Genomic DNA, 27,501 nt, shown 5'->3' with positions numbered 1-27,501 from the left:
CTAAGAAAGTGATAAACACCCTCCTAGCATCTCAGAAGTAATTCACAGGTGATGTCTATATATCACTTGAGGTTTAGATGAGTGTTACAAGGAACACACATCAAGGCTAAGTCAGCTGAAGCACAGGACGTTCTAGTGTTTTTACAAGATAGCCTGACCATGGGCCTCAAGGCCAACACTTCTTGGAAAGATAAGTCATCAGTTGCAGGCACATTGCACTGTAAGAAATCCATCTGTCACATAACAGATTTCTTATTAGTCCTCTGGCAATGTGCAGGTTCTGGTCGTAATCTCAATCTGTGTACCAGTAAAACCACTTTTCAGTTTCATAGCTGGTAGCTCCTATTCTCGCTGAAAGTATGTTCCCTACTCTCTACCTCCTTGTCCAGTGAGGTGTCAGAGCTTGGTGTGCTGTCAGTGAAACTTCAGTTACATATTCTATCAAACATTTTATGAACTAGCTAGGTGTCCATCCCCAACGTCACCACAATCTTCCTCATGTAATAGGAAGTGGCAATATTGTCCTTCTGGATCAATCATCCCAAGGAAGTAGAGTACTTAATTTAGATGTGAAAAGAGCCTTCAGGAGAATAAAGATATATATAGCTGCACCATTCAAAGCCTCTGGTCCAACTGTTCTCATTACTATGCACTTGTGAAAAGAGCAGTGATTTTGTGGGAAAGAGATCATACACATCTTAGGAGGAGAGCTGTCAGGCTAGAAGTGGGCCTTCCATCTACACTTGCTCAAATACTATAGAGTCGCCATCCTCACCCCTGCTGATTCACTGTTTAGTAGAAGAATGTTATGGAACAGGGTGACCCAATAACTCTTAAGGATATTTCAGTCCTACATAGGTAAATTGAATCCACCTTTCTTCTCTAGGGATGATATACTGCTTTCTGTATCCCCCTGTGAAGACTGTCTGACATGCAGAACACTGAGAAGGGGAAAATTCTGTCTTACCCCTATGAATTTTCATTTGAGGACTCTCCATGTCAGACAGTCGGACTTTCCCTTGGAGGACTGTATTATGTTGAGAGTTTTCTTCTGGCTATTACTCGCTTGTTAAGTAGTTTGAAAGGGAACAGGATGTTCATACAGGAAATCCCTAAATTTCATGTTAAGGCTTTGCTGCAAATGGTTGGAGTTGAATAGCACTTTTAAATAGTGTTTTTTAGCTCTGGAATGTATCATTCTAAAGGGCTCTTTCTGAGCGGGTGGTCCTCAGCCCAGGCTCGGAGCAAAGATCTGATGAACCCCCAGAAGCCATGGTGATGGGGAATGCCCATTTGTGAAGACTGTCTGATATGGTGGGTCCTAGAACGAAAATTCACAGGTAAAACAGAATTTTCCCTTTTTGTCATAATGTTCATTTGAGTCCAATAATATGAAATTCCAATGAGATGTAATAGAAGGTTGTGTTTATGAAAAGTACCATTATAATATTAAACTAACTTTTCCATAAAATGTTTAGATTTATCAGATATATTACAAGATACTGAGGTCAATAATTTTAAACATAGGGGCCCAGAGTTAGCCTATTAAATCTTTATGTACCCACCTAAATAAGTGGCCTTTCAAATCCTATGAGCATCCGGCAGTTCCCATTGAAGTTAAGCTGAATCTGTTAGTTTTGGGGTCTGGAATAGATATTTAGACATACTTTAGTACCCAACAAATGCTTCATGTGTCGCATCTTTCTTTTTCTGGAACTTTGGGAGGGGGTGATTGTAGGTATACTGTGAAATTAGTGGGGGTTTTTTTTTATTTAAGTTCTTTACATTTTTTATGTATGTTATAATTTATTGTGAAAGTGCATAGAGGTTTTGATGAGCTCTTCTGGATGTTTATAAATCAAAATAAATATGCCAGACTCTGAGCTGAAATTGCAAGAAAAACAGTATAAAAATGAGAGGGTGTGTGTCTGTAGACAGTGAACTTTAAATAAAAGGTAGAATGGGTTGCAGCCATTGTTTGCTGCTTTCTGGTATATTAAGCACTGAAAGGTTTTGGATTTTTTTGAAGGCTTTTCTCTTGTTCTATCTTGAATATATCAAGAAGTCAAGTCTGATCTTCTCTCTGTTTGCTGGAGGATTTCTTGGATGATTGAGAGTTGTGAATAGGGAGCTTTGTTAGCCTCTAAAGGTAGGGATGGAACTGTTGAATATTTAACAAGACAGCTTTTCCCCTAGTACTTGGGGTTTTCTTTATGTTGTTTCCTCAGTTCTTTATAAACATAACATAACTTCTCACTGCTAACAATCAGGTTTCATTTGCATATCTTCTCTGATGTTATAAACCTCCTGCTTCTCCAATCATCCACAGTGTTTTCCAGGAAAAACACAGTAGGAAGGAACTAATTTCCCTTCTCCAAACTTTTCAGGCTACCGTCAACATAAAGACACGAAAAAGGCACAAACCCATTTTGTTGCTTTGTAGATGACATTTAAAGTTGGGGAAATACATATTTGTAATCATGCCAAAAGGCTCTTAATCTCCAGAGGCAATAGTGAAAATGCAATAAGGTGGATCAGGGAACTGTTTGATTTGCAGTGTGTGTTGATACTTTATTTCATATGATTCAGCATGCTGCAAGCTTCTTGAGCAGCTCTTATTTTATGTAGTATATATAAAAATTTGAACAAAATCAGAGGTTATTTGGGTTCTCTTCCCTGAGTTTTGTATATGTGAGAGATAACTAGGACTGAGGCTAGACAAGAGGTGTTGGCATTTGTGGTTGGCAAATATTTAATAGCTACATTACAGAGAAACTGGATCTGACCTTTCAAGAGGATTTTATCTAAAAAACTTGAATGTGAGAAAAATAACTTTTTGTAGATTGCAAAATAAACAATAAAGATGGATTTAGTACTGAAAATACCTCTAATGATCTGAGTTTAGGCACTGAGAATAAGCATTTATTACTGGACATTTTGGTTCAATAAGCAATCATGAGCCAAAGATCTAACTGGCATTTTTCTTGAAGTTGTGACTTGTTGTGGGCTAACATTGAGTCTAAATGTATTTACAAATATTTACATATTTTATTTTAACATAATTAGAGTAATGAATAGCCCAGGGGTTGGTATTTGGCCAGAATGCTTTTACCTTTTGTGACCGGATTCCCCGGGGAGCCAGCTGAGGTCACTCAATTTGGGTGGACTGCAAAGAATGGGGCAGACAATCCCCAAAGCTGGTGGATATTCCAATACTTAGATTTACCAAGCCAGCACAAAACAGCTTCTTTATTGTCTCACTGGTTACCCAGAAGCCAACAGCACACTTCCCTTAAAGTAACCCAGCCTCAGGCCTCCATCTAGACACCCAAGTCAGATACGATGAGGATTAATGAAAATCTTTATTGTATAAAAAAGTTCTACCAATCCCAAGGGATCAGACACGTTACCTTCCAGGTTAATGAATATTCCAGATCTTACCCAAATACACACTTACAGCCAATTCTTATTCACTAAACTAAAATGTATTAAAAAAGAAAAGAGAGTGAGTATAGGTTAAAAGATTAGTATACACACAGACATGAGTCAGTCTTGAGATTTAGATTCATAGCGGAGATGGTGAGTTTGTAGTTGCAAAGAGTTTTTAGAATTTAGTCCATAGGTTATAGTCCAATGTCTAATATCCTATTCAGGGTGTTCCAGTTTAGGACTGGGATTTCAATCTTGTGGCTTAAGCTTCCCCTGCACTGAAGCATCAAGCAGATCTGAGATGACAGGATCAGGACCCAAGGGTCTTTTATACATTGTTCTAGCATTCACTTGACCATATAGTCTGGGTAAACAATAGGCTTTTAATGTAACCTTCTGTTTCCCAACACCACCATTAGTTATACAAATTAACATAGGGCAATTTATCCATTTGGCAGTCTATCACAAACTTCAGAGAGACATATAAACAATGACATTATTGCACCCAAGATTCATCTAAATGTTAACATTCCCTTTTGATCTCTGAATCAACAGCTATAGTGACAGACAGGAACTGTCTGTTTACATGGCTAACATTTATGAGTACACAATTAGTATCACTTCTAACAATATAGGTTTGCTTTTCAAAGTTCTAGCCTATCTACCATAGAATGATCCTAATTACCATTTCTAACATGTCTCTACTGGTTGGCTTTGGGTTAGTTAGCCTGCAAGCTGTTTAACGCCTTCTGGCCATGTGTTACACTTTGTATAAGATTCGTTGCAATTATATAACAGTGGTAGCAACAATGGTTTGCATGATTATATTTTAATTAGATAACATCACACCTTTTATGTGGTTAGGTGTAATCTGGCAAAGTTCCTCATGGATATCTAGACAGTCACATAATCAGAAGAATACCATGACCGCTGATAGGAATTCAGCAGAGAAACCAAGTATTGAATGGTCACAGAAATTGAATTATTCTTTCTCCTGAAAATGTAGCTTATCCGGAACAGGTTCCTCCCTTCCCCAATTATTGGGCAGTGTGAGAAAATTTTCAGTGCTGCCTGTACTCTTCCTGACCTGTTCAGTAGTTCAGTAGAGGTCTTTACTCTCTAAGATTGTCAGGTGGGCCTGTTTTACAAGTACTAAAAACTCATTTTATGTAAAACACACAAAGAAGTGATGTGACGACATTACAGTGGTGGGCACTTACATTTCTGGCACAAAGGTGGAAAACGTGGGTTTTCTTTTGTGTGATCACACACTCCCTATTAACAGTTAATGTATTACAGAGTATTTCACATCCTAGTGGATGCAATGTAGTATAAAGTTCCTATTTTTAGCCATAGGAGGGACATGAGATATTTGACCATAAACTAGTCGCATGTCCAAGGCAGTATTTTATCCATCTTGGGCCAGTATAATTGTAGAGAGAAAATTCCACTTTTGGAGAAAGAAAAGTTTCTTAAGCAGGTTGATTTTTAAAATAAATGCTCGGACATCTGGAATATTGGTCATGATCCAGGCACAGATGAATGAATGGGCAGAGGTCCAATGATATGCTTATAGGCACATAATTATCATCATACCAGAGCCATGTGATAAATTATGGAAATAGGTGCAAAGTAAAATCTGTCATATGGGTCTCTAATTTATCACATGCATCACCACCACATGCATGTGGAATGTGCATATATCTCACGCTCATAGTTTTTCTAGCAATTACTTTGGAAGAATTTCTACCAAAATACTTTTTGACAACGTTCAGGATACTTGTTTTATAAAAATGAAGTTTCCAAAGATGAAGAAATCTCTCTATATAAATTTGTCACTTGGCAAATCTCAATCCTTGCAGATTGAGCACCACCTAGATGGATCTCTACGTAGACTCTGAAGGTGGCCTGGATGGATACTCACTTTACATCCATCATTGGCAATCTTATTACACCACCAGATTTTTTGGTGGCCACATGATTGCTGGCCACGTAGCAGCATTCTTGGGTAAACTTGGTCTTCCATCTTAATATGTCCTTACCAAGAAAACTGGTAAAAAAACAAAACCAGTGCTGATAAAAGTGACTGCTGAGTTCAGCTACGAATATCCTCATTGTTAACCTTGTCCTGCCACTTAATATGTAGCAGCTGACGAGGATGACAAGAATCCAAAACATCAATCTTTAGCTCTTCAGCCTTCCACAGCACTCACATTTTACTGCTGTGCAATAAAGTTGGTATAACTGTGGTTCTATAGATCTGCAGCTTTGTAGCACACTTGATGTCATGACATCCCTCTAGAGGTTGCTGAAGGGACCAAAACATGGCAGCAGCTGCTGCTACATGAATGACAACATCTTTTGAGTATCCGCTAGCACTATCTATAATGCTTTCCAAGTATTTGATAGCTGCCACCTGCTTGATGTTCCATTTAGACAGGTTAATACTGAGCTGGTTGTGTTCTGGAGCTGGAGGCTGTTCGATGGTAATTGCCAGGGGCTTAGTTTTATCTGGATTAATAACCAGACCAGTGTGGTCTGCTTCTTGCCTAATCAGACTGGCCATCAGCTGTGGCATAATGGCCCTTTCACAAGGTTTCATTGGTTGTCACCTCAGTAGCAGAGAAACTCTTAGCCATTTCAGATACAGGGACAACTGACCAGATTGTTGCAGGTGGCTGGCTTCAGTATAAGCATCCTTCTGACTTTTTATATCTGTAATAACATATGATACCCGATTCCTTGCATACATTTTCAGAACTTTCATCAGTGTTCACAGTAGCTTAACATAATTTTTTTTCCTGATAAATGTCATAATTCCAGTGACCACAGTAGTAGTTATAGTTGTTTTCCAACCCATTTTCAAAACTCATTGATACAATCACTGGAATTATAATCAGGCTCTACTTCTTAGCACTTTTGTCACTGGATGTGAAATACTACACACAAAAGCAATATATGATGAATGTGTGTATTTTATATATGCAGGGATTCAGATATGAAAGTATTATCCCTGTTAATGAATAAGTCAAAATTTAATAATTTTATGAGTATTTTCGTATTGCAAGTAAATGGTTTTTAATTTAGTTAATCAGATTCTTGGATTAAATTCAGAATTTGAAATTCAAAAAGTGATATGAGAATGGTGATATTTTTCTCTCCCTATGTCTGCTCTGCCACCTACATCCCTGTTCCTTTGAGCTACACAGTGTTTTTTTCAGCTTTGGAGAAATCTTTATTTATAAAGCATTTATGCTAATTATTATTTTGGAAAGGTACATCAATAGATGTGTTTCAATAGTAATTAATGCAAAAAACATGAGATTACATTGCTTTATTATAGGTAGAAATTCTATCACTCCTAAATTACTCTGTCAAGTCCTTTTGACAAACCCGTTACTTCACGCCGTCTTGTTTTTTTAGGAGGATCACCCTTAATTCCGATAATTTTCTTTTATAAAAGTGCTCTTTTTAGAAACAGTTTCTTGTTAAATTATTTTGTGGGTGTGAGACAAGACTCAGTAATGCACAGGTGGATTTAGATTGTTTTAAGGTTAATAATAGAATAACTAAATTAAACATTTAACATTTGTAAAAGAGTTTGTCAAGAAAATAACTGAATATTAGAGTAGATTTTGAATCAGAAAATATATAAACTAGTACCATGTGCAAGTAGGGAAATGGTTTGTCTAGTGACATTCCATTTGAAAAAGGAATTATTTAATTTTGGCATTGGTATATTCCAGGAATTGAATCCAAGCCTTGCATTTGTGGTTCTCACTTGGAACATTTATGGATACAGCACAGCATCCCATTTGACATTAACATTAGCTTTGTGAAAAAGAGCAGAATACCTGTAGCTAGATTAAAAATGGTTTACACTAATAATCTATTGATGAGTAATAACTTTTACAAGGTATGCATTAGGTGATGATTTTAATCTAAAAAATAATGGTCAGGTAACACATATACCCACACACATTAGTATAGGAAAGAGCTTTGTGGATATAGAACTTAAATGTAAATGCTGAATAATGAAGGTATGAATTCCATGAAATTTGGGTAATTTAAAAAAGATCATCTTAGCACATTTTAAATACTATAGCAGGAAAATGTTGCAGAAACATGACTGAGTCTAATTAGCGAAGAAACATTTGGAGAGGAACTCTTTTTATTACTAAACTTTCCTAAACATTCATGTGAAGTAAGTGCAAACTCTTTCCCTGATTCTGCTGTTTATATACTATAGGTTAAAGCTGCAACTGGTGAGGAGGTATCAGCAGAGGATCTTGGAGGTGCTGATCTTCACTGCCGGTAAAACAAACAAAACCCCCTGGGTTTGTCATTTTCCACATACCCCCTTTAGTTTTTAATGGGGCTAAAAATGAACTGATCAAAAGATTTTTCTAAAGCAGGTTGGTCCACCTAGTTTAGTATCCTTGTCTAGCAATGACCAGTAACTAATTATTCTTCTTCGAGTGTTTGTTCATGTCCATTCCGATCAAGTGTGTGCATGTGCATGGTAGCTGGAAGATTTTTCCCATAGCAGCCTCCGTGAGGTTGGCCTGGGCACCCCCTGGAGTTGCGCCTTAATGGTGCTCAATATAGAGCCCTGCCCACCCGCCAACCCTCAGTTCCTTTTTACCGCCAGTGACAGTTAGCTGGAATGTCCCATAGCCCTTGCTTAGCAAGGGCCTTTATCTCTGTCTTTTGTGTATAGTTCTCTCTAGTAAGTTAGTTGGGGGTTCCCCACCTTCCGACTCCCCGAAACTGAGGTATGCCGCGGTCCCTGGGTTTCAAAACCTGTGAGGTCTGCGCTTAGTGCATGCCAAAGAGTGACCCCTACACTTCTTGTCTAAGGTGCCTAAGGGAAGGTCACCAAAAGGACCGGTGTAGGATGTGCCGCGAGTTCCGTCCCAGAACTATTAAAGAAAGAGAACAGCGGCTTAAGGTTCTCCTAATGGAGGCAGCTCTTTGCCCCCACTCACACCCTGGGTCGGGGGGCACCACACACAGCACATCGGCGGGGAGTGCCCTGGCACTGTCATCCCGGGAACTGGTGCTGAAAAAGGACTCCTTTTGAGACACTCGGCACCAGCACAGCTCCTCTCGTGGCCAGTCGGCCAGGCACCAGTCTCAGTCGCCGGTGTCACAGAAGAAGAAGAAGCTGGAGAGAGAGCATTTTCCCCCTGCTAAGTCTAAGGAGCCAACAGCTGTGAGACCCCAGTTGGGCCACAACACTAGGTCCCCGGACAGGGCCGAGTTGACTCCTGCCCAGGTGAAGCAGTTGAGTCTGGGCCCATCGCGATCGCCAGACTCTACTGGCCAGCAACTGCCGCTCCCCTTGACACCGGTGGCTTTTTAAGCAGCTCAAGACTTGCTGCATGTCACAGCGCCATTCTCGCCCCCTAGCACAGAGGTGGCTCCGTCCCCGGCTGCACCACTGCGACCCCAGGTGCAATCCAGAGGGAAGCCGGCGATGATATCCTGGCACTCTCCTCCTCCGTGGCACCCTCCAGCACTGACACCTGTGGAGAGAGAGTCCCGTTGGTCCCTGAGCTCCCGCCGCTCGGTGCCCCAAAGCATGGCTCCTCCGTGGTGTTCGTTTTTGGAGACCTCAGAGTTGGAGTCAGACACCTACCATTCGGATAAGAGCAGGAGCAGCAGGTCTAGGTTGTGGTGGGACAGGCAGGCTTACCTGGCGCCGTGGCCACCGCAGTGGCAGAACCCCTCTCAGTGGCCCTTCTGGACTTCCTGGGCCTTTCACCAGAGCCAGGGAAGGAGCCAAGGGTCCCACTCAGTGGCGACTTCGGCGGCTTTGGCCACCTTTATCCCACCGGCTGAGCAACCAGCCACTGAACCACTGCCACCAACGTTGACACCATTGACTGTGGCACCGTCGCCGGCTTCGGCACCAGCTGTGGCTTCGACACCAGCTGTAGCTTCGACACTGACATCAGCACTGGCCTCGACAGTGGCTCCGACACCACCAGCAGTACTGACAGCGACCCCGAGTTCTATGCTGACAGCCCCATCACCAAGCATGGCACCATCCGTGTCTGCTCCTGCACAGGACCCCCAAGAGTCACGGGATCCATTGGGTGCCGCTGGCAGGGAGCAGCTGCCATTATTTGGGGCTTCCTCCTCGTCGTCACCAGACGAGATGCTGGCTGGTACCGCCATAGCCCCGGCGCTTGAGGACAATCGGGTGTTGCAGCACTTGCTGCACCAGGTGACCCAGGGTTTGGGCATCAAGGCAGAGGAAGTAACAGAGGACTCCGATCCCATGATGAATATCCTCGCGCTCTCTGGACCTTCCCGTATTGCCCTACTGCTCATAAAAACTATTGTGGACACCAGCAAAACCCTGTGGCAGACCCCAGCCTCATTGCCACCCACTGCCAAGTGCAATGAACAACGGTATTTTGTGCCGTCTAAGGGTTATGAACATCTTTATTCCCACCTGCAACCTGATTCGCTTGTTGTGGACGCTGCTAACCAGTGTGAGTGTCAAGTTTTTCAAGGCCCCTCCCCTAAAAACAGGGAGGCTAAAAAACTCTACCTTTTTCAGGAGGAAGGTCTATTCCACGGGTGGATTGCAGCTCCATATTTCCAACCAATAGGCCATTGTCAGTCAGTACTCTTTTAATACCTCTATTGCAATGGCAAAATTTGCTGAGCTGCTCCCTCTAACTCCCGTGCCGAGTTTTCGGCCTTGGTTGAGGAGGGCAAACTGATTTCTTGAGCTTCCCTCCATGACAAGAGTCATGGCTACAGAGGTGGTCATGAGAAGGGGCTCCTGGATCCAGGTCTCAGGTCTCCTGTACGAGGTTCAGCAGACCATACAGGACCTCCCATTTGAGAGTGTGACTCTGTTTTCGGAGAAGACAGATAAAAGGCTACGCAGCCTAAAAGACACTAGAGCCACCCTCAAATCCTTGGGCCTACACACTCTTGCCAAGCAGCGGAAACCTTTCAGGCCTCAACCTCCTCCACGGTTCTACCAACAGGACGGCTCCCAGAGGAGGACTAGGAATGGCAGAAAAAGGCCACACCCATCCTCAGGCCAGGGGTCTGGCCAACCCAAACCATCTTCCGGCCCCAAACTAGCCTTTTAAAGGTATGGTCGAGGATGGTGCACTTGAACAAAAACTGGATCTACCTTTTCCTCCCGACTGTCCCCTTTCTACTGGGCATGGTCCCATAGGACTTTGGACTGCTGGGTGCGCCGCAAGATGGAGAGGGGATACTCCATCCAATTCTGTGCCCTCCCGCCCTTCCACTCCTCTTACCGTCCCTCTTCAGGGACCCTTCTGATGAGCAACTCCTTATATAGGAGGTGCACTCACTCCTTTCACTAGGAGCAGTGGAAAAGTTTCCTCAGGAGCGGAAGGGCAGGTGTTTCTATTCTCGGTATTTCCTAATACGGAAAGCCAAGGGCTCAGGCCCATACTAGACCTGCAAGAACTCAACAAATTTATAAAGAAGCTCAAGTTCCACATGGTGTCTTTGGCCTCCATCATCCCTTCATTGGATCCAGGAGACTGGTATGCCGTCCTCAACTTGAAAGACGTGGACTTTCATATAGCAATAACTGTCCCACAGAAAATACCACAGGTGTGTGGTAAACACCCACTACCAGTTCACAGTCCTCCCATTCAGCCTGTGAGCAGCGCCTCGTGTTTTTACTAAGTGCATGGCATTTGTGGCTGCGTTCCTGTGCAGACAGCAGGTGCAGGTGTTCCCGTACCGTGGCGACTGGCTCATCAAGGGCCACTCCAGGTCTCAAGTGGAAGCACAAGTCGACTTCATAAGGGCTATGTTCGACGAACTGGGCCTTCTTCTGAACGAGGGGAAATCAACGCTGTCCCCGGTTCAGAGGATAGAATTTATAGGGGCAGTACTGGACTCGACTCAAGCCTCCCAGAAGCAAGGTTTCGGTCCCTTGGTGACATCATACGAGGTCTCAGCCGGTTCCCCTCCAGCACAGCAAGAAATTGCCTGAAAATCGTGGGACACATCGCTTCTTGTACCTACATAGTACAGCATGCCAGACTCAGACTTTGACCTCTTCAGTCGTGGCTAATGTTAGTGTATCAGCCAGTCCGGGACAGCTTGGACAGGATCGTAATCCTGCCTCGCATGGTACTTGACTCCCTCCTGTGATGGCTCGACCCACAGATAGTATGTGCAGGGGTCCCCTTCACCAGCCCTCAGCCGTCCCTCTTGCTAGTGACAGATGCATCAGCCTTGGGCTGGGGAGCACATTTGGAAGACCTCAGGATACAAGGCCTTCGGTCTCAGGCAGAAGTTGCTCTCCACATCGATGTCAGAGAGCTCAGAGCAGTATGCCTGCATGCCAGACTTTCCGAGACCACTTGATAGGGAGATGTGTGTCAGTTATGACAGACAACACCACGGCGATGTTCTAATATCAACAAACAGGGGTGTGTGTTCCTCTCCCCTGTGCTGGGAAGCTCTCATGTTGTGGGACTTCTTTGTAGAGCACTCAATACATCTGCAAGCATCGTAGCACCTGGGAGCGCAGAACGAGTTGGCAGACTATCTCAGGAGGTTGTTCCACGGCCACAAGTGGTTCCTTCACCCGGACATGGTGACCTCAGTCTTCCATCAGTGGGGCTTTCCCCAGATAGACCTGTTAGTCAAGCTACGCAACCGGAAGTGCCAGCAGTTTTGCTCCTTCCTGAATCACATCCCGGCTTCCATCATGGATGCGTTCCTCCTCCCATAGGGAGGCTGTCCCCTGTACGCGTTTCCGCCTATCCCTCTCATTCACAAGGTGCTCCTCAAGATACGGAGGAAACAAGTGTCCTAAACATACAGTTAAGGGTAGCATAAAATCCCTCCTTTACCTGTAAAGGGTTAAGAAGCTCAGATAACCTGGTTGGCACCTGACCAAAAGGACCAATAAGGGGAGAAGATACTTTCAAATCTGTGGGGGAAGGTTTTTGTTTTGTTTTTGTGTTTTGTGTGTTGTTTCCGGAGACAAAGAGAAAGACCAAGGAAGTAATCCAGCTCCTACTGAAATGATACATCTAATATTACAGAAATAGTAAGTAATAGCAAGGAATGCTTTGGATTTGTCTTTTGTTTTAGCTTGTGAATTTTCCCTATGCTAAGAGGGAGGTTTATCCCTGTTTTTTGTAACTTTGAAGTTTTGTCTAGGGGGGAATCCTCTGTGTTTTAAGTCTTATTACCCTATAAAATTACCTTCCATCCTGATTTTACAGAGGTGCTTCATTTACTTTTTTTTCTTGAAAATAAAGTTCTGTTTTTTAAGAATCTGACTGGTGTTTAGTGTCCTAAAAACCCAAGAGTCTGATCTGTGCTCACCTTGTTTACCTATTCTCAAGCCTCCCCAGGAAAGGGGGGGAAGAGGCTTGGGGGAATATTTTGGGGAAACAGGAACTCCAAGTGGTCCTTTTCTGAATCTTTGTCTTACTCACTTGGTGGTGGCAGCAGTACTCATCCAAGGACAAGGAAGGATTTGTGCCTTGGGGAAGTTTTTAACTTAAGCTGGTAGAAATAAGCTTAGGGGGTCTTTCATGCGGGTCCCCACATCTAGTGGGGAGGGAACCCTGACAACAAGCTTTGGTGATATTGATAGCTCCAGCCTGGCCCCACCAGCATTGGTACACATCATTCCTGGAAATGTCCGTGGAAGCTCCAATCACCATGCTGCTCTTCCCGGATTTACTAATTTAGGATCATGGCCGTCTCCAACACGCTAACCTCAAGTTGCTGCACCTCACTGCGTGGAAGCTCCATGGCTGAATCCAATGGAGCTTTCTTGCTCGGATTAGGTTAGACAAGTCCTCCTTGGCAGTAGGAAACTCTCCATGAGAGCCATCTACTTTGCCAAGTGGAAGAGATTTTCAGTCTGGTCGGCGCAGCACCGTTTGTCCCCGATGCTCGCCTCTGTGCCATTTATATTAGACTATCTTGTTCATGTTGTCAGTAAGGGTTCACTTGGCCACCATCTCTGCCTTCCACCCAGGCACAGACTGCTGCTCAGTCTTTGCTAACCCTACGATCAGCCGCTTCCTTAAAGGTCTTGACAGGCTATACCCGCATGTCCGACAGCCTGTCCTGGCTTGGGATCTCAATCTGGTCCTTTCCAGACTCATGGGACCTCCCTTTGAACCTTTGGCAACATGCTCCCTGCTCTATCTCTCGTACAAGGTACTGTTTCTCATAGTGATAACCTCAGCCAGAAGGGTGTCTGAGCTCAAGGCACTGACATCAGAGCCCCCTTACACGGGTTCTATAAAGACAAGGTTCAGCTCAGGCCTTACTCAGCATTCCTCCCAAAGGTTGTCTCCCAGTTTCACATCAACCAGGACATCTTCCTCCCAGTGTTCTATCCTAAGCCACACTCCAGCGGCAGGGAGCAAAGGCTTCACTCATTAGATGTCTGCAGAGCGCTACATTGAGAGAAAGAAGCCATTCTGAAAGTCTGTCCAGTTATTTATGGCAGTGGTAGACAGAATGAAAGGTCTTCCTGTCTCCTCTCAATGCATCTCATCATGGATCATGTCCTGCATCCGTGAGTGCTACAACCTGGTGAAGATGCCTGCTCCTCCAATCACTGCACACTCCACCAGGGCTCAGGCCTCTTCAACTGTGTTCCTGGCGCAGGTTCCCACCCAGGAAATCTGCAGAGCAGCAACGTGGGCCTCCATACGCACTTTCACCATGCACTATGCGATCACCCAGCAGGCCAGAGACGATGCAGCCTTTGGAAGAGCAGTGCTCCAGTCAGTAGACGGCTCTGACCCCACCTGAACTTAGGCTTGTGAGTCACCTGATTGGAATGGACATGAACAAGCATTGAAGAAGAAAAAAACTGTTACTCGCCATCTCGTAACTGTTTATCTTGGAGATGTATTATTCATGTCCATTTGAATACCCACCCTCTGTCAGAGTAGCTGGCAAGAAGGAACTGAGGGGGTGGCGGGTTGGCAGGGCTCTATATTGAGCGCCATGAAGGTGCAACTCCAGGGGGCGCCCCGGCTGACCCGATGGAGGCTGCTATGGGAAAAATTGTCCGGCTACTGTGCATATGCGGGTGTGCACACCTGATTGAAATGGACATGAACAACACATCTCGAAAAACAACAGTTACGAGGCGGTGAGTAACCATTTTTTCAGAGAAAGACAACCCACTTCCATAATTTACCAGTCCAGTTATTTAAATGTACACATTTAATGCCTGCAGCCCCCATCCAACGATAGTAGTGGAAATTGTACTGAAAATGGTGTCTCTGTGCAATAACTAAGGAAATTCTAGGAAGTCTCTAGATACCATGTTTGACCTCAGATTCCCAGACTTTGTAGTGTTGTATTTTACTGGTAATACTTTATCATCAGCTATTCAAGATTTTTTTTTTTAATTTAAGACTTGCTATTTTTTATTTTGTCATTTTTGAGATTATTGAATTGGTAGTATTATAAGAACTTGTATGACAGACTCATTCTATTGTTGTAAGTATGGCAGTGTGGGTATCATATGTTGGAATAAAGTTTTTGTTATTATATATCAACTGCAATAACATGTCCGTTATAGGTATATTTCTATTGTGCATTCTGTGTTTTATGTTATTAGGTTATTAAATCATGGAAAAGGTCATACATCTTATACCTTCTAGGATTCTTTCCTTTATGGTCAACTGTAGCTTATTGTACGCTAAATCAAAATGTCCAGTGATAAAAGGAACATTTGTAAAGAGTCTATACTATCAAAATTGAAATAACTATATACTTTCACGTTCTCAGAATGCGAAGGGAAAAAAAGCAAAATGTAAGCATTCCTTTATAATACAATGAATAAATAAGCTCCGTTTGTACTTCAGTTTACTGGTGATTGAAGTGTTATTATTAAGGTAATTAATGATATTTTAAAATCGCTGTCAAATTTCTCCCATGATTTCAGTTATTTTCATTCACTATTTTAACTCATATTGTAGAAGTTTAGTGTTGAAATTTTTCTTCCCTAATAGTTCTTCGTTCTTTAACATGCATTGTTTTTTATTGTTCGCTTACTCATAAATATTGGGCTGCTCAAATAGATTTTATTTTAAATATTGAAACACTTTGTATTTTAAACCAATGTAAGGAACTACATGGATGGTGCAAAAATATACAAGAAAAGAGGAGTGCAAATATGATGTCTGCCAACTTTGTGGTCTCTTTACAAATGTAAAAAAAATTGAAACTATATGTTAAGTTAACTTCCTAAATATGGATTTGGGAGCCTGGTTTTAGCCATCTAATTTTTAAAATATTGGCCAAAGTATTTTAAAAACTCTCATTTTTACCAGTTTTTTGTGTATGTGTGGTGTATATTACATACATTATAAATATATATATATATATATATATTTACATCTTTACAGAAAGTCTGGTGTAACTGATCACTATGCTTTGGATGACAATCATGCACTTCATCTAGCTAGGAAAGTTGTGAGGAGTTTAAATTACCAAAAGAAAGTAGATGTAAGTATATATGTGATTTTTTTTTAACATAATGCATTTTCTAAATTAAAATGTATATTTTTTCCTTTTTTTGCTGTGTCATAGCTGTGTTCGGCCCAGGATATGTGTGAGACATGGGTGAGGTAATATCTTTTATTGGACCAACTTCTGTTGGTGAGTGAAGCTTTTGAATAACACAGAGCTGAAGAAGAGCTCTGTGTAGCTCAAAGTAAGAGATATTATCTTACCCACCTTGTTTTTCTAGTTTTTCCTTATTATTTGTATGTGCATTGGTATGTTTGACATTAAATACATTTTTGACATTGAAAAAAGACATGATTCCTGACCCAAAGAGCTAAAGGTCTAATCTTGCAAGTATGTGCTCCTATATGCAGTCCCAGTGAAACTGATGGGACTACATGCAGGAGTAAGCAGAGGTTTGGGGGTAACTGTTTCAGAAATATGCTCTAAATTAAGGTAGGCCCAATTCCACAACATACTTAATTTTAAGCATATGACCAGTCAGTTCCATTGATGTCAGTGGGACCTCCTCATGCTTCAAGTCAGGTACATGCTGAAATACCTCCTTGAAACTGGGTTTTAGACAGTAATGAACAAAGGAAGTGGAGAAGGAGGGGGTGCACTCAAATCATTAATAATTCAGGTTCATCATGTGTCTTGTTGATTTTAAAATAATAGGGTAGGTTTGATGTAAAGGGTGAATGGCTTGTAGTGGAGGAATTGGCTTAGGTCAGAGGGTCAGACTGAGGAGATAGAGTACACTGGCTGAAGGAGGAGAGGGTATGTAAACATAAGTAATGGCCTGGCAAAAATCTTTTTCAGTTTATAATGTGCCAATTACCCTGATATCTAGGTGGGGACAGGGTGCAGATATGCAAAAGGGAGAAAGATGCAAAAGTTTTGGTGAAGTGGGAGGAATTGTCAGTGTGGAGCATGGGCAGAGGTGACATGAGCAGTAGTAGGAGTTAGGGACAGAAAGAAGGAGAGGAGTGATGCTGTTCAGACCCTTCAGTGTAAGGGGCTTGAACTTGATGCAAAACAAGGTTCGAAGCCAGTAAAGTGATCTGAGCGTGAGTGGTGAAAGGGGAACTATGAACAGGGTAGTTGGGAAATTAATTAGGCTGTTTTGGCTTATCATGATGTGAAATAATTTCTTTGTCATTTTAATAGCTTTATTAAATTGCTACAGGTGACGATAGAACCATCAGAAGAGCCTTTATATCCTGCTGATGAATTATATGGAATAGTTGGGGATCAGCTTAAAAGAAACTTTGATGTTAAAGAGGTATGGATAAAAATGTAGCTGCAAAATACACACACAAAATACTTTTTGCACTCAGTTTCCTTGCAGGAAGGCATGCTTCATTTATTCCTCAACATTTGTCTTCAGAATACAGCTATTGGGCTTGATGAATCTTCCATTATTATAGGATCTTCTAATGTTTTAAATGTTCTTGTTTTGGTAAGACCAGTAAAATGTCAATGCATTGTTAAAAATTTAACACTTTTCTATTATGCTCTTGAAAAAACGATTAAAAAAGGTTAGAGTTTAAAAGTATTTTTAAAAGGTTGCCAAGACTACAGTTAAATAATAGGTTTGCAGATCTTCTACACCACGTGACCACTGCTTGGATACAGTATTTTAGCATTCTTTTTTTTGCTAATTCTGTAGAGCTAGATATAAAGAATTCTGTCCTGATTTAAGGATTCTGGAGGCCTCAAACATAACAGAAATAGTTTAGCTCTCCCAGCCACACAAAGGGGTCTCATCCTGCAAAGCGCTGCTCCGCAATATGTAGCACTACTGTGCACATCTACTGATCGCAGCATGCTCTTAGAGGGCCCTAAGGCCTCAGTAATAGCTGCACAATCAGTTCACATACTGTTTATGGGCTGGGGAAGAGGACTGCATTCTCTCCAAGCCCCCCTGCATATGGTCCCACGTGCAAAGCCTATTTACTCAAACTTTGCCTGCAAGACCAGTATTTGGTTTGTAGTTAAGAGTCCTGGCTTGAAACCTCCTTTAAATACTTTACCAGGAGACAAGAAGTCTCACTTTCATTACAGGAACGCTGAAGTACTTGAACACTCCGATTTCCTATTCTTTAAAGTTGACGTTTCTTTTGCCATGTGTCTTGCTGGTTATGCTCATATGCTTAGTCACAAAACCAAATCTTGGTCATTTTAAAACTGATTGTCCATTGTTGTATGACAGGTCCCAAACATAAGCAAAGCTTCATATGCATGTACCTTCAAAGAGAATGGCAAATGCATGTGTGTAGCTTTTTCTATCTTTGAAGTGTATAGTGAGTGTACCCATTTGTGGTTAATATGCCTGGAAAAAACAGTTTTTCTGTCTGACATGGGAGTAAACAGAAGAACTTGCTTAAGATTCAGTTTTGAAGGTGTGTAAAGTTTGGGACCTGATGTTTTCAGTCTTTAAATCTCCTTTAAAATAGACCCTCTTTTGATGAAAATAGAGGTAAAGCATAACTTATAAGGTACAAGGGTTCTTTCCCCCCCAGCCTAACTTTCGTCTACCGTCAAAATAAATACATAAATCAGGATGCTTGACATCGTCTAAATGGAATGAAGTTATTTTAAAATCCCTTGAATGCTTGATGACAAGTTAAATGTCGAAGTGCACCCTGTCTTTCTAAACAAATTTTAGTGCAAACTAAAATAAGGAGGGGAACCTAATTTTCTTCTTCTTTCCCCCCCTTAAGGTTATTGCTAGAATTGTAGATGGAAGTAAATTTGATGAATTCAAAGCCTTGTATGGGGATACGTTAATCACAGGTATTTAGAACATATATTTTTTTTAAAAATTATTCTGTAAATATTTCTCCCAGTTTTACAGGTGGGATAATTTTGTTTGGCTCACCCATTGTGCTGAGCTTTAAAATTATTTAATAATAAAGGGTTTTCTTTCCCCAAGAGACACATCATTGCATCAAGAAAATAGTATTGGCTCTGCATTTTTTATAGTGAACTCAATGTACCTGAAAATTTGTAACTTTTTGTTGTTTTTCTTTTTTCCCTGTTCAGGATTTGCTAGACTATTTGGTTACCCAGTAGGAATTATTGGAAACAATGGAGTTCTCTTCTCCGAGTCAGCAAAAAAGGCAAGTTTAATGTGTTATTGAGTCTCTCTTCAAATTTTAATTGAACATTGTTACTGAGAACTCAACTATTGGATCAGAATTTCCAAGGGGAAAAATGGTCTTTTTTTGTAATAACTAATGGATGTGTCTGTGTGGGTATCTGATGTGAAAATGAAATGACCAAAATTCCTTGATAGACTTTGAAAGTAATTTACTTTGTTTTATAAAAGGTGGTGTTACCATAACAGATTCAGATAAGAGGCAGACATGGCAACAGGAAAGTATAGTTACAAGAAGAGCAATCAAAATGTATGGATATGTCACAGTTGAAGCAATAAATTCTGAAACCTCCAGCTGTTACAGGAAAGTCAATACAAATGCTTTAAAAAGTCATTGTTAGATGAAATTCTAAACTTTTAAATTGAAATGTTACAGTTAATCATAATTTTTCTAGTGACTGATAAGAATTTAGTTCCAGTAAAAATTTCTAATGTACTCTTATTTCTCATTCTGGTACCCAATTTGTTGACTTACAATAGGTTTGCTTTTCATACTTCTTCTTGGTAACTCCTGAAAGAAACTAACTAATAAAATTAATATATAATATACATCCTTATATCTTCTTTACAATCTCGGTACAATGTATTTTTGTTCCTTTTTTAAAAAACAAAAGTGTTACTCCAATACAATGTTCTGAATATGTCAGTGCTTTGACACAAGGATCAGGGAACAGAGAGGCTCTTTAGGTGAGAAGGTGGCTATTGGCCAAGTTCTGTTTTACTTAAATAAGGGATTCTGGATTGTTTAAAGAAACAGGTGACAAGGCCAAACTGAATTTCTATTTTGGGGGGAAGAAGGGCAATAGTAATCATATATCCTGGTCTCTTTTGGTGAAATCCTCACAGAACTGGTGAGGAAGTTAGTGCAGGAAGACTGGGGGAAAGAGAAAGCTTTTGAGAGAAAGTTGAAGGAGGGAAAAGATTTTGCTTGGCTCCTAGGTGGCATGAAACAAGGCACAAAGGTGAGCTGCATGTAATGGAGAATACTTTGAACTTTAAGGATTGCAATAAATAAGACCATTTTGTGGTGACATTTATTTTCTACAGCTCTCTGCAGCTTTAAAGACCTCATTACCCTTTTATACCTTCAGTATTCTCTGGTGATTAGTATTGCAAAAGCTTTCCTATCAACAAGAAAGCAAGGGAGTACTTTTTCTCTCTTTCCCCTTATTATTTCTGCCATTGCATCTGTCACTATAAGAGTAAGTTTATCAACCTCCAATCACCAAATAGAGTACATGTTCAGAACAATGGAATGATAGTGTTCAGAGTCCTCCCATGAAACTTGGTGGTAACTCTCAGCCACTTCTATCATCAGACTTGTCCAACTCATATTCTCCTGTTAAATGGCAGAAAACTTAATTAACACAGAGTTACGGTTGCCCAGTAACCGGTGACCTTCCAGAACATCAAATTCAGCACAACTCAGACTTCTGAAAACCGGGAAAATAAAGAGTTAAGGTAAATGCCCATGCAACCTCTACTTTGCCCTCTGGAGCTGGCAATAGTTATTGAGAATTATCTGCATTCGCTATGGCTGCATTAACTGTGTGAGGTGTAGTGTACTGAATGGTGAAGGAGTGAATTGGAGCAGTTTGGATGAGCTGTCATAGTGATATGAGCAAGGTCCTGAGAAAATAACAGTTTTTAAAAAATCCACAGCAGCATCATGAGTAAATGTTCAAGTTTCATGGGCTATATATGGCCACCCCAAGGTTAGTAAGGCCCCTAAGATCCCAGAACACACAGTGGTCAGGGAGAAGTGCTCAGACCCCTGCAGAGGGATCGCGCTCTCCCAGATCCCAGTGCACATACAGAAGGGAAGAATTCAGAGCTGACAGCCCCCCCATTCCTAAACCCCCAACTTCCTGTGCTACCCCTTCCCTTTCACCTGAGTCCCCTAAGCACTCTTCCTTGCCCAACCACCCATTCCCACTTATCCCATCTCCATAATACCCCCATTTCTCGCTGCAGACCCAAACCTCTTTTGAAACCCTAATCACCTCTCCCCTCCTCGTGAACATTTGCATGTGTAATTTGTTTTCTTTTAAAAATAATTGCAGCATCTTCTGAATATTCTGCTGTATTCAGATTGCATTTCTAACTTCCCACCTCACCCCAAACCAAAACACCAACAACCCACCCCCCCACACCTGGACAGAGGCAGATTTTTCACAGTTGTTCATAGTTCATTCTCAGATTTCTGCCCAGGGTGCGTTTCAAACTTCAGAGTTGCTAGAATCTGTGAACTCAATGAAATACTATTTTTTCCCCCTTGTGACTGAATTTTGGAAACACAAATGACCCCACATGTGGATCGCTAACCCTACAGTGCAATGAAGCATAGCAAATTTTAAGACAATCTGTGTAAGCACACGTATTTTAGAGCGCTAAGAAGAGTCATCCTTTTAACAAGAAGGACTTCCCAACCATAGTGAGGGCAGAGCTGGTGCTCCATTATAATATTGTATGAAATTAGGAGGAGACTGGAAGGGAGAGCCTCTCTGCATCCATCAGCAGCATAGCAGCTTCAGAGGTGTTCAGTGGTCCATTTGTCTCAATGAGATGTTCTCAGATGAAAGAGAATACCAAATGGAGATGAGTACAGCCTGAAACAATAGCTCTGAGACATGTGAACTGCTCCTTTCATGTCGATGAGTGCTCCCCTCCATCAAATGCTGGAGAGTTTCTGATACCCATTCTTAGCTCCTTGCTCCTCACCCAGTCTCAGCAATGTGTTCTTGGTGCATGACCCAAGCGTGCCTGTTCTAAGCTCCCCACCCAGAGGGCAGGATCGTGGCTCACCTGGGGGAGGGAGAGAGGCTCACACCCGCAGAAAGGCAAGGGCCCTCCAGAACCATACTCACATGGGGAGGGGAGCAGGAAAGGGCAGTTACACCCCTGTAGAAGGACTGGGGTTTCCCGATCTTGGTGCACATATGGGGACAGAGAGCTGGGCTCAGAGACCATGGAGGGGCAGGAACCCTTAGATCCCAGCTCACATAGCAAGGTAGGGAGAGGGACTTACATTTCCCCCAGAATAAAAATTCCCCTTTGACAGAGGCAGATGGGAGCAATATGTCTGTGTTTCTTTTTCTTTTTCTTTTTTTTAAACTTCAGATTTCTGCTCTAGGTTGGATTTGAGCTCACCGGGACTAGAGTGTTGCTCAGAATTGGTAACCCTAATGTGTCCTTGATGCCATTCAGGTCCTGTGACATAGAGATAGTTTTATTGGCAGTTAGCACTCCACTCTGTATATTATCAGTGTAATCCATTGGGTGCATAAAACTTCAGCCAGGTCTACACTACAGACCTATGTCAGTGTAAGTACACCACTCAGGGGTGTGAAAAATCCACACCATTGAGCAACGTAGTTAATACCCAGCTAACCCCCCGCAGGTAGACAGCACTATGTCAGTGGGAGGGCTTCTCCTGATGACATAGCTACTGTCTTTTGGGCAGGTGGATTAATTAGGCTGATGAGATAAGTTCTTTTGTTGGTGCAGTAGTGTCTTCACAAAAACCCCTTAGTGGTGCAGCTGTACTGCTGTACATGAAGACAAGCCCTTAATGTGCCTAACTGGAGAAGCAAACTCTGTTTCAAAAAATGTTTTAATTTGATTTTCCCCAAAGAGGGATGGTGGGTGCCATGCACTCTGTTGGGGTAACCGTTAAGCATCTGAGATCTTGATGTGATGATCTGAGCCCTGGTTTGGTCTTTGTATGCGAGCAAAAATTGTTGCCAGAACCTGTCAACTTTAAGAAAAGCTGTTTTTTTCCCCTCTAGGGGTTGTATCTTGGGAATCCATTGTTCAAATGGCCCCAAATTTGGATCACTGTCTGTACCCTCCTTCCCCATGAGGCACACCAAATTTCAAGGCAATCTGATTAACTATACGGATTAGAGCATTTAGAAAGTTGGTCTTAACCTTCACTAGAGCAGAGCTGTTGCTCTGCTCTATTTTTTTTTTAATATATATATAATATGAGACCCTTACCTAATTTTTAGCTTAGTCTGTACAACATATGATTTATCTTCTGTAAGGGCCATAACCTGATCGTGTGTGCTTTCTTCATTACATTATTTTTAACAGTTCCAAAACTATACAGACCTATTTAAAATGGCATACCTGGCCTACTGTGGCTTTTCCCCTTAGTGATCACTAGTTTTTTGAGTGCTTCTGTGTGTATTATCACTGTTTTTTCCTCTTTGCTAGCAACTAGGGGTTATTTGGGTATTGTGAAAAGGTACCGGTTTTTTGTTACTATCGTGAGCCACCCAAGGGGTTTATGGTCTGAAAGAATGGTCATTAATTTAAACTCTATCAGCAGAGGATTAATAAGGTTTTTAAATGAAGGAACAATATGTAATATTGACTGAAAAGCCAAGTCTTTCATTTGTGTCAGGTTTACATTTTTCAGTATCAGTACGACCACCTGCTTCGTGCCCTTTCAGGTTAATTTATACCGATATCACAGAATAGATTTTGTGTTACAGAATTAAGATCTCCTCTTCCCCTCCCCAACTCCTCCCCCCCCCCCAAAAAAAAAAGAAAGAAAGAAAATGCGGCAAAGCCATTTCAGCTTGTTGGTTGTTTTTTCATGGTTTACCTAAGAATGTAAAACACGCTCTTTTTATCTTCACATGTGATAAAACTAACCATATATAATAGGCTGAAAGTATGAAGGCTAAAATATTCTTGGCAATGACTCACAGACATATATAATCTTGTGGACTATCTCACTACTCTGATGCTTTGTAAATACTCTGCATTTTTGCCTTGCCTCGCTGATCTTGGCCATGCTCAGTGAGTTAGTGGGTTCTTTGTCCTCCTGACCTGCTCTCCAAGTTGGTCAGCATTTCAGTCAGCATTCAAGTTCAGTCAATTGTATGGGATTCCTCCAAACATAATACAATAAAATGTTTTTGTACCTGAACCCTGCATCACCCACCCCGCAACAACCAGGCCTTTGGAAATGCTAGAGTGGGGTGGACAGGGATGGACAAATTCCCAAAGGCTGCGTGACCGCGGGTAGGTTTGCCAAAGATGGTTTAGGCACAGTTGATTTAATGTGCAAAACAAAACATTAAGGGACAAAGCCAATAAAATTAAGAAAAAGTTTAGTAGTTTTTCAAATTCTTGAGTACAGCCCCAAACTGCCCTTGCTGCTGAGGTTATCTTGGAGTCTTTCCTCAGGCAGGTCTGCCTCTGTGGAACTACAAGGAGCGGTGACCTCAGCCTGTTAATGGCTTTCTATACAGCAGCATTGTTCTTGTTGCCTTAGGCTATGTCTGCACTACAGACCTTACAGCGGCACCGTTTTTACTGCTGCACTTGTGCCACTGCAAGGTCTCCTGTGCAACCGCTCTGTGACATAGCACTGTTCATACCGGCACTTATGTCAGTCAGGGGTGTGTTTTTTTTACACCCCTGACTGACAAAAGTTTTACTGACAAAAGTGCTACTGTAGACATAGCCTTAATTTTGTTACCTGCTGTTTGCTACACCTGTTCTTTAAATTAACCCCACCTCTAATGACAGCAATTACCAGAGTGTAACTGATTGCAGAGGAATCTGCTGCCATTTCTTCATTAGGTAAAATCGCCCTTAGTTAGGAAATGAGGAGAGGGACAATAAAAAGACAGAATTTCCTCTGTGCTCCATGGAAATGATGGAGAAATTGAATACCGCAGTAGTTTGGAAGACTAGGAAAGGTAAGGAACTGAGGATTTGGGTAGATTTCACTGGAAGGAATGTAAAAATGTGGTTTCACTCATAACTGTGGTTTTTATCTTTTTATTTTCCGTTATACAGTATTACTTGTTACTTTATCTTTGAACCTACGCATTAGTGACAGGTTTCTGTTTCCATTGAAGTCAGTGGAAGTTTTGCTGTTGACTTTAGTGGGAAGAGGAGTAGGTCCTGCCCCCAGTGTGTCCCCTGTGATGAAGGGGACAAAGCAGGGCCTGCCCTTGTTCCCATTTGAAGCCTATGGCAAAATTTCCATTGGAAGTAGAGTGACAATAACATCAAGCAGAGTGACTGTAGATATTGCTTCACTCATTCATCTCTTAACAGTTTACCTTTACTCTGTTTGCAGGGAACTCATTTTATACAATTATGTTGCCAAAGAAATATTCCCATTGTGTTTTTGCAGAACATCACAGGTGAGTAAACCTGACTAATAGGCTTTGTTGCTGGTCATTCAGGGTCAGGCATTGAAGCAGCATCTATGTGTATATTATCTGTATCTCAATTGCTCAAAAACCAGCCTGTCTGAACATATAGGCCCGTTCCCATCAATGATTTATAATAATATGGTTTTGTTTGAGTGAGTGCTGTATAGCTAGTATTTAGCAACTGAAAGATCTTGTTCATCTTAAAATGTATTAGGTTTCATGGTTGGTAGAGATTATGAAGCTGGAGGAATAGCAAAGGATGGAGCCAAGATGGTAACTGCTGTAGCCTGTGCCAGTGTACCTAAAATAACAGTAATTATTGGCGGATCCTATGGTGCTGGAAACTATGGTATGTGTGGAAGGGCATATAGGTAAGTATCACTCCTGATTATAATAGGAGGTAAAGGTTTCATATGACTTTCAAATCCCATTACCCCAAAATTAATTTTAACTCTGGCAGAAATTGTGCTGCCTTTGTTTAGAAAGCATCTTGCACACAGTGGGTGTGACCAGAAGTAAATAATAGCTGTAGGACCTGGTGGAGATTGTTAGGCTCATAACTTAACTATTATTAAAATGTTGTGGTGGAGGAAATTCTCAGGAAGAAAAATAGCTAACTTTTTGAAAACAAAACTATTGCTCCATTGCTAAAAAATGAAAAATGGCTGCTGTTTTTTGTGCCTCTCACAGCGACCATAGTGGGCTGGATCCTGTAACCCTTATTCATACGAGTAGTGCTTATTTGTGTGAAAGTCCCATTGGATGCAGGGGGTCTGATTGTATGAGTAATGTTTATAGGATCCACCCAAAATTTTTGTTAGTTTTTTAGTCTCTGTTCACACTATTCAAATAGTGTTTTTGATGACATCAATGCCTCTGTTTCTGTTGAAGCTGCAGTTGTTAACTAAAGTAAAGAGTCATGTGACAGGTTTATTTGTTCTGTCTTGTGTGCTTTTTTTTCGGGGGGGGGGCGCTTTTTGTGGGGTGAGGGAGATGGAAGACAAATGTTTAAGAAATGTAGATACTAGAACCTTTAAAATAGAAACAATGGAGCATATTTTTCAAACCCTATAACATGATGTTACAAACAATGGAGTATTGTTCTAGCTTAATTTACATTTTTAAAATAAACCCTATCAATACAAATAACAGAATTGTGCACCTCAACAGTGTATTTTTTAATTCTCTGGTAAAAAGCTGATCTTTGTGTTTTGTTTTAAGTTTGTTTAATGTTGTATTTTTCAGTCCAAGATTTCTTTATATGTGGCCAAATGCTCGCATCTCAGTGATGGGAGGAGAACAAGCCGCAACTGTTCTGGCCACAGTAGCTAAAGACCAAAAAGCAAGGGAGGGGAAAGAGGTACTATCACTCTCTTCTGCTCACCCCTGATAAGATCCGGGCAAATGCCAAATGAAAGTAGAGACTCTTAGTCTACCCCTTGTATTATGAGTACCATCATTCTCATCTAATCTTGCATTGTAGCTGGCTTACGTTGTAATACCTTTCCTTTGACCTGGTAGAGTGCTATCACGCAACATTTTGATTAAAGAACTAGAACAATATAAAATTCACATGGGGCCCATTAAATGGATTAAAAGCTGTCTAACTGATAGGTCTCAACATGTAATTGTAAATAGGAAATGGTCATTGAGCAGGTGCGTTTCTAGTGGGGTCCCACAGGGATTGGTTCTTGGCCTACGCTATTTAACATTTTTGTATATGACCTGGAAGAAGACATAAAATCAGATGACATGAAGATTGGGGGAGTGGTAAATAATGAAGAGGACAGGTCTCTGATTCAGAGTGTTTAGATTGCTTGGTAAACTGGACTCAAGCAAACAACTTTCATTATAATGTGGCTAAATGTTGTTAGGGGGCTTATTCCTTCACCCACTTACTTCCCTGGTCCTTCTCGCATGAACAGAGAGCAACAATACCCGAAGTCCAAAGGTGCAAACAATTCTATGTTTGTTGGGGTGAACTTCCAGCAAGTATGATTCCAGTTTCCTTCCTTAGTGTCCCCCTTCCCAGCTCTGACACCACAGAGCCTTACCTGTGTCCCTGTTCTCATTCCCCCCCTTAGCAAAACATGATTCCAATTTCCCCACCCCCATTCCCTGTTCCCATTTCCCCCCCCTTACTTCCTGATTGACTGCAGACGATATAGTAAAAGTTGAGTTCTGCTTAGCTATACCTTAACCTATCATTTT

At 41.6% G+C, this 27,501-nt stretch overlaps 1 protein-coding gene across 2 annotated transcripts in view; it reads left to right on the top strand.

The window, feature by feature from the left end:
* MCCC2 (methylcrotonyl-CoA carboxylase subunit 2) overlaps positions 1-27,501 on the top strand; it is a 93,475-nt gene that overhangs the window by 50,726 nt on the left and 15,248 nt on the right. For both annotated transcript variants that reach the window (XM_037903140.2, XM_037903141.2), the window contains exons 8-15: positions 7,679-7,743; positions 15,846-15,945; positions 17,135-17,230; positions 18,672-18,744; positions 18,994-19,070; positions 25,212-25,278; positions 25,505-25,661; positions 26,536-26,650. In XM_037903140.2, coding sequence (XP_037759068.2) covers positions 7,679-7,743; positions 15,846-15,945; positions 17,135-17,230; positions 18,672-18,744; positions 18,994-19,070; positions 25,212-25,278; positions 25,505-25,661; positions 26,536-26,650 — 750 coding nt within the window. The remainder of the gene's footprint in view (positions 1-7,678; positions 7,744-15,845; positions 15,946-17,134; positions 17,231-18,671; positions 18,745-18,993; positions 19,071-25,211; positions 25,279-25,504; positions 25,662-26,535; positions 26,651-27,501) is intronic.

This window comes from Chelonia mydas, chromosome 5 (assembly GCF_015237465.2).
Source record: "Chelonia mydas isolate rCheMyd1 chromosome 5, rCheMyd1.pri.v2, whole genome shotgun sequence".
Classification (NCBI taxonomy): Eukaryota; Metazoa; Chordata; order Testudines; family Cheloniidae; genus Chelonia; species Chelonia mydas.
The sequence above is the reverse complement of the archived record's forward strand: the minus strand, read 5'-3'. Positions and strand labels throughout refer to the sequence as shown.